General features: G+C 60.5%; 1 protein-coding gene across 4 annotated transcripts; it reads right to left on the bottom strand.

The window, feature by feature from the left end:
- Positions 1-2,510: 2,510 nt before the first annotated feature.
- ELMO3 (engulfment and cell motility 3) lies at positions 2,511-7,056 on the bottom strand. Of its 4 annotated transcripts, none has more exons than XM_005592221.4 (20): positions 6,785-7,056; positions 6,596-6,636; positions 6,425-6,497; positions 6,180-6,230; positions 5,821-5,990; positions 5,632-5,731; positions 5,375-5,526; positions 5,215-5,293; positions 5,065-5,115; positions 4,858-4,980; positions 4,628-4,759; positions 4,423-4,524; positions 4,217-4,325; positions 3,968-4,104; positions 3,711-3,874; positions 3,497-3,609; positions 3,291-3,395; positions 3,105-3,187; positions 2,931-3,017; positions 2,511-2,849 (listed from the first exon to the last, which is right to left on the bottom strand). In XM_005592221.4, exons 1-20 carry the CDS (start codon positions 6,860-6,862, stop codon positions 2,637-2,639), a joined length of 2,163 nt encoding a protein of 720 aa, XP_005592278.2. In that variant the 5' UTR covers positions 6,863-7,056; the 3' UTR covers positions 2,511-2,636. The 4 variants fall into 4 exon arrangements, 3 of the variants coding, with proteins under 3 accessions (XP_005592278.2, XP_005592279.2, XP_045238963.1); XM_005592222.4 differs by having other exon boundaries at positions 7,012-7,056; XR_012428997.1 differs by lacking the exon at positions 3,497-3,609.
- Positions 7,057-7,071: the final 15 nt, after the last annotated feature.

Below are 7,071 nucleotides of genomic sequence, written 5' to 3'. Positions count from 1 at the left end.
CAGGCAGGCCACAGCTGTCACTGAGGGGGTAGTCTAGGCAGGGAGGATGCCAGCTCAGACCAAGCATCAAGAACACTGCAAGCCACAGGTGCTCAGGTGAAAGGGCTAAACCACGGTATGTCTGTGACTCACCTGGCTCAACTCAGGTTCAGTCATGGAAACTGTGGCCATTAACCCATGGACATGGATAGGGTGACATCAAATATATGGGATGTTTGTGTGTGTGTGTATGATAAGATTTATATCGGTGAAAGCAGTTGGGGTAGCTGGTATTGAGAGCATTAGAAGTGCAAGACAGGAGGCCGGAAGTCGGGAGGCTGTTGCTATGATGGTGGCACGCACAAGGGACTGGAAACATTAAGCAGGAGTAATTGACGGTTACAGGGAGGCCCCTAAAGGGCCCCTCCCCTCCCAACTTCAGCTGAAGTGGCCCTGGGGCAGGCGGAGAAAATCCTGAGACACACTCCCTCCTCAGGCCTGGCCCACAGTGTTGGGAAGGGAGGCCGACAGCATCAGGGATCCCTGCCCCCATTTCCACCTAGAACTCCATGGCTGACTGCTCCAACTGTGGTGGGAAGTCCTTAGGCATGGGCATGGTAGGCCCTGGATGCCCAAGGATCTGAAGCTTAGCTGGGGGAGGGGGAGCAAGTGCCCTCCAGCACACTCTCCAAAGGAAGTGCCATTTCATCAGTTCTCAAGGTCAGCCAGGTTGACGGTTAACAGTTAAAAACGTTATTGGGGCCAGGTGCGGTGGCTCATGCCTGTAATCTCAGCATTTTGGGAGGCCGAAGCGGGCATATCACCTGAGGTTGGGAGTTCGAGACCAGCCTGACCAACATGGAGAAACCCCTTCTCTACCAAAAATATAAAATTAGCTGGGCATGGTGGCGCTTGCCTATAATCCCGGCTACTCAGGAGGCTGAGGCAGGAGAATCGCTTGAACCCGGGAGGTGGAGGGTGCGGGGAGCTGAGATGGTGCCATTGCACTCCAGCCTGGGCAACAAGAGCAAAACTTCATCTAAAAAAAACAAAAACAACAAACAAACAAACAGTATTGGAGCCAGGTGCGGTGGCTCATGCCTGTAATCCCAGCACTTTGGGAGGCTGAGGCAGGTGGATCACTTGAGGTCAGGAGTTAGAGACCAGCCTGACTAACATGGTGAAACCCTGTCTCTACTAAATACAAAAAATTTAGCCAGGTGTGGTGGTGCATGCCTGTAATCCCAGCTACTTGGGAGGATGAGGCAGGAGAATCGCTTAAACCTGGGAGGTGGAAGTTGCAGTGAGCCGAGATCACGCCACTGCACTCCAACCTGGGCAATAAGAGTGAAACTCTATCTCAAAAAAAAAAGAAAGAAAGAAAGAAAGAAAGAAAAGAAATTGGAGGTGGCACTGGGGAGAGAGGAGGTGAATGGCAGGGAGAAGTCTGAGGGGCGGTGGCTTCAACCTATCCTGTGAATTCCACAGACTGATGGGCTCTTCTTTCCTCAAGGGCTTGGGGTCTGTGACCACAGCCTCTGCCCCGTGACCAAACCTCCAGCTGGACCCAATACTTCTCGCTGCTTCTGCCCCCAGGGGCTCTGGCCTGTCTCTGGCCCCCACCCTACCCATGGTTCTGAGTTAGGTTTTTAATTTCTTTTTTGAGATGGAGTCTTGTTCTGTCGCCCAGGCTGGAGTGCAGTGGTGCAATCTCAGCTCAGTGCAACCTCCACCTCCTGGGTTCAAGCGATTCTCCTGCCTCAGCCTCCTGAGTAGCTGGGATTACAGGTGTGTGCCACCATGCCCAGTTAATTTTTATATTTTTAGTAGAGACAGGGTTTCACCATATTGCCCAGGCTGGTCTTGAACTCCTAACCTCAGGTGATTGGCCTGCCCCAGCATCCCACAGTGCTGGGATTATAGGCGTGAGCCAAGCCCGGCCCTAAGTTAGGTTTTAATCAGAATCTGGGGCTTCCTGCACAGAAGTGGCTCTTGTCAGAATCAGCCCACATCCTCCCACTGGCCTGGGGATCTTGAGCCTGCCCTTCTGCCTCTCTCCCTTCAGGCCTCTCACCAGAGACCTCCAAGTCCTACAAAGGATACCAGGCAGGGCCATGCAAGCTTGAGGACTGAGGTCAGACTGTCAGGAGCCTTCTGGAGATGGCTCCCAGACTATGCCCCTGTTAATGCTGTCCAGGAAGGCATCCATTTGGAGCAGTGCCTCCTGCCCTGTCACTTCTCCTGCAGCAGGCTGGCAGCCCAGCCTCTCCCTTGGCAGGTACCCCCAGACCACAGGCCAGCCCTCCCCGCAGGCCCAGCATGGAGGGAGGCTGAGGACTCATCTTGGAGAAGGGCAGCAGTCCCATCCTCTCCCCACCTGCTTCAAAACACCAGCCCCTCAACCGCAGCTGTCAAAGTTTGTGGCCTGGCCTGATGCCCCATCTTATCCACCAGCTAAGTTTGAAGGCAGAAGGGGAAGACTGTCACTGTCACAGGCTCAGCCCACAAGGTTCAGAGCTGGCTCAACATACCCCAAAAGCCAAGCAGACTTTATTTCTGCAGCAGTCTCTGCTGGCCAGGGTGCCTGCACTCCTCTACCCTCCGCCCTTCATGGCTGCTGCAGTGGCCGCAGCTGTGGCCCGTGGCCAGGCACATTGTCAAGGTTCAGCGATGCTGCAGTCATAGCAGAAGTTGAAGTTGGTGGGGGGTGGGGGCACAGGGGGTGGCTGCTCAGGGATGGGCACGTTCTCCAGCTCCAGCAGACGCAGCTTGGTCTCCATGGTCAGCAGCTGCTCCAGGTCCAGCCGTGTCTGCTCGCTGCTCATGGGACTGCCCAGCAAGGCACTGAGCCCGTCTGTCCACAGGTAGAACTGGGGGTGGCACAGAGCCATGAGGGTCTGCCCATTTGCCTCCCCTGCCCACCTGCTGACCTCAGCCTGGCGGACACTCACCTCCCGCTTGGAGGGGGCAATGAAGTTGAGGTACGCCTCCTCCTCCCCGCGGTCATAGCTGATCGAGAAGGCCAACTCATAGAGGTCCTGGGGAAGCAAGGGAGCGGGGACACTGAGCAGAGGACAGGGCAGGCAGAGGCGGGTGGGAAGGAGCCCCTGGCCTGCTGTACCCACCTTGTTCTGCTTCCCGGAGCCCTTCTCCCGGACATGGGGGCAGTCCTTGCCTGTCAGGAGTGCCCTCATGTCGGCCACAGGGACTGCAGGAAGAAGGCTGGGCTGAGCACTGCGGCCCCAGCAGCCCCGGGGCCCAAGGAGGTCTGGGGAGAGCAGGTGTCTGGCCCCCGCCCCTGCCCGCCTTACGTTGCTCAGGTAGACTCTCCAGGGTAGGCGGGCTGGCGCCCTCCTCCATGTCTCCGTACTGCAGCAGCTTGTGGTTGGGGGACAGGCAGCAGAACCACAGCTTGTCTGTGGAGAAAAGGAAGAGGGCCAGAGTGCTGAGAGGTCCTGACACCAAGCCAGCCGCCCTCTGCCTGCCCTCTGCCCCCCACCCATGCCCACTCAGAGACCCTGGCGCCGCCGGCTGCTGATCTTGCGGAAGAGCGTCCCCTCACAGAGGCGGAGCAAGCGCTGCTGGCGGATCAGGCCCATGAGCTCTGGCTTCAGCTTCTCCCGCAGCTCCCTGATAGAGGGGTGTCACTGAGCACATCTGACTTGGGGAGTAGCCCAGGGGGCACCAGGGAAGGTGGGGCTAGGACTGAAGATCCATCCCCGCAAACTCACAGTATAGGGGGAGCCAGTGTGCCCTCTTGGTGCAGCCGTTCGGTCTGCCGCAGCCGCAGCACCTCCCCGTATGTGAGCGCATTCACCTTGGTTCGGAAGAGCTCCAGGGAGGTGGGCTTCAGGGCCAGAGTGCGGGCCAGCTGCTCCCGCACCACCTGCATGACCTGGGGCCGCCCAAGCTCAGCTCAGGGCCTGAGCTCTGTACCCAGATCAGCCCCCTGCCCTGGCCCAGGCCTCCCAGCTCCCACCCCACCCACCTTGTCGAAGTCCTCCTGTGTGGCCCGCATCTCCTTCCAGGTCTTATTCAACAGCTGGATACCCACACAGAAGAGCTCGTGGAAGCTCTGGTCTTGGCCGAAGAACATGGGTGAGAAGTCCTGGGCTGTCTCAGAGCCTGGAGCGGGGGGGCAGGAGGGGCTCAGGGAGAAAGTGCATGCAGCCCCTGGCCCTCTCTGCCCTTCCGTCCCCTGCTCTTAGCCATGCTGTGCCCAGTCCCGGCCACTCACAGGGCTCCCCAACGTGGAGCAGCTCACACAGCAGCACCGTCAGCTGGATACTGCCCCGGGCAAAGGGGCACTCGTGCTTGTCCTCGCGGCTGCTGTTCTCTAACACAAACTGGAGGGGGCAGAGAATGGGGCAAGGTGTCACGGCTAAGCCCATGGGGACCCTGCCTGGGGGATGCTGCCACCCCCCACCCTACCCTGTCACCAACCCGGCTGTACGCGCTGGGTGCATTTCTGGAGAAGTACAACATGTTGTCCAGGGCCAGTAGACCGGGGGGCACGCGCTCCAGGTCCTGCGCTGGGTTGCTGTTCTGGGGGAAGTGGGCACAGGCAGTTCAAGAAGGGTCATAGCCCCCCAGAACAACAGCCCTGGGCTGAGGCAGGGTTGGGGAGTTGGGTAGGGGGGATACTCACAGAGAAGCCCAGTTTGCGGAACTCTCGGGCACAGAGGGAACGGCGACGGTCAGCACTCAGCCCGGTACCCGAGGACTCCCCCTCCACCTCGAAGGCAGCCTGGCGTAGGACCTGCAGCTGCTCCCGCTGCTCCTGGAGTCAGTGTCGGGTGGCAGGAGAAGGGATCAATATTATAGATTCAAGGCCAAACTCCAAGCCACCCCCGCCTTGTCCCCACTAAAGACACACACCTGGCTGTAGGGGTCCAGGGGCGTGCGCATACGCGGCTCCAGCAGCCCCAGCGTGAGGGCCTGCAGTACATACAGGTGATGAGCCATCTCGTCGCCCATTGGTGCTGCACTGTGGATGATGTTCTGCAGGACAGCCAGACCCAGGTTTGAGCAAGGGCTCACTGGGAGGGAGGGGCAGAGAGGTGCCCCTGGCCCACCACCTCCTACCTTATAGATGAACTGGCGAAGGTTCCTCTGCCAGAGATAGTCAAGCATGTGCTGAGGGAGTAGAAAGAAAGGGGGCTTAGATTATTTCGCCCTAGGGTGGGGCGGTGCCTACCGGGTGCTGTCCACATCCAGCCACTGATCGACACTAACCTTGCGTTCTACAGGGCTGGCCCCCTGCAGCAAGGCTGTCAGCAGGGCCATGGCCTTGGTTTGCAGTTGCTGGTTCATCCTATGGCAAGAAGAGGGTTCAGTGGAACATTCAGGCTCCAGCCCTGCTCCCCACATCTGGACCCCAGCCCCAGAGGCTTACACTTGTAGGTGCACCAGCAGCCTATCCAAGGGCACCTCACTCTTGACCAGCTGGCCCAGGGCTGGGCTGCTCAAGGTCACACTCTCCAGCAGCCCAAGGGCCAGGGGTGGCACGGAGGCGTCCATGAGGTTCATGTTCACGTAGCACACCACCTGTAAGGGGTGGGGGTGTCACCACCTCACCCCCATGGAACCCGGGTCTACCACTGCCACACTGCTCCACTGCCCCCACTCGCTGCCCTAGGAAAGCCCACCCACCTTCCTCACAAAGGGGATGCTCAGTGTCTCCCAGGACACCACGCCGTGCTCCATGAGCTCCAAGAAGGCCCTCAGGCTGAGGGCCAGCACCTCTCCTAGGCTGGAGGGGGGACATCTGGGGCTGAGCAGGACCAGATCAGGACCAGAAAGCCCCACCATCTCCCCCAGCCCACACATCCCTGTGCTCACTCGTCCCCATCCTCAATGATGGTGCCTAGTCTCTGGAGCCCATTACGGCTGATGACCTCCCTGGCAAAGGTCATGTCCGAGGCCAGAGGGACGAGGTGTCTCAGGGCTTCCCGGCACCCTTCACGACTGTCACTCTGCAGCCCACCCAAGAGCTGCTCAGCCTCAAGGTCCTGGCAGGAACGAAGCAGGAACAGAGGTGAAGAGGTTGGGCACAGTAAGGGTGGGACCTGGAAGCGTGCGGCCCCGGGTGTCAACTAGGTGGCTCAAGGCAGGTCTGGGGCGGCGGCCTCTGGGGTAGGGGCCTCCGGACCTGGGGCAAAGGGGCAGGGATGGGGTAGGCAGGCCGCGAGGGGGATTACTGGGGCCGTGCTGAGGCACAGGATGCTGCCATTCTTGATCTCCGCGCGGTTCTGGAGAAGACAGCAGAAAGGGCAGTGAGGTCAGGGAGGGCACCGAGGACTGATCAGCTGGGGTGTCGGTGAGGGCAGCTGGGGGTCAGTAAAATATCGCGCTCCGGTAGTGGGATGAAGAGCCAGAGATATCGGGGCCAGGTGGGTTAGCGGGGTCGGAAGGCGGAGGGTGGGGCGGGGGAGAGGGTACTCACATTCTCAGTGATGTATCTCCTGTGCCCATCCGCAAACTGCAGGGCGTAGCGCTCAGAGTGCGTCAGGCTCCACCTGCGGGGCACGAGGCTCAGCGAGGCCGGCAGGGGGAGCCGCCCCTCCTGTCCACCCGCCCTCCCGCCCTCCAGAGGCCCTGGCCCAGCAGCACTCACGCGTCGCACACCTCCTTCAGCACAGCGGCCAGGGGCTTCGCCTGCAAGTGGAGCGGTCATTCTCGCGGCTGGGGCAGGGAGGGATGGGGAGGAGCCTGGGGGGAGGGGTGGGGCGGGCTGCCCCGAGGGCCAGGGGGCTACTGGGAGGTGGGGCCGCGGGGCAGATGGAGGCGGGACCAGCCAGGTGACCTGGTCCAGCTGGATGAGCTGCGGGATGGCGTCACGCATCTGGATGGCAATCTTCACCACGTTCCGCGGAGGCGTCATGGTCCAGCCGGGGCGTGGGCACCTGCACTTTTCGGAGACCGTGCACCTCCGGCCAAGGGTACACCTGGCTTGGGGCCCCTGGGGACGAGGAGGTCCTCCCTCTTTCCGAGACCTGACCTTGGTGTCCCGCACTCGCGGCCCAGACTGACCTGGCCATGCAGTGCGGCCTTCCCATGAGAGCCGAGGTTAGTTCCGGGTTGGAGTCCGGG

This window comes from Macaca fascicularis, chromosome 20 (assembly GCF_037993035.2).
Source record: "Macaca fascicularis isolate 582-1 chromosome 20, T2T-MFA8v1.1".
In the NCBI taxonomy this organism is placed as follows: Eukaryota; Metazoa; Chordata; class Mammalia; order Primates; family Cercopithecidae; genus Macaca; species Macaca fascicularis.
This window is presented reverse-complemented; position numbering and strand designations above follow the sequence as displayed.

Coding starts and splice junctions, on each gene's coding strand:
- ELMO3 (XM_005592221.4), bottom strand. CDS start 6,862: ATGACGCCTCCGCGGAACGTGGTGAAGATTGCCATCCAGATGCGTGAC. Junction 3,875..3,967: donor CACAGGAGGACTTCGACAAG/GTGGGTGGGGTG, acceptor GGGCGGCCCCAG/GTCATGCAGGTGGTGCGGGA. Junction 3,396..3,496: donor CAGCAGCCGGCGGCGCCAGG/GTCTCTGAGTGG, acceptor TTTTCTCCACAG/ACAAGCTGTGGTTCTGCTGC.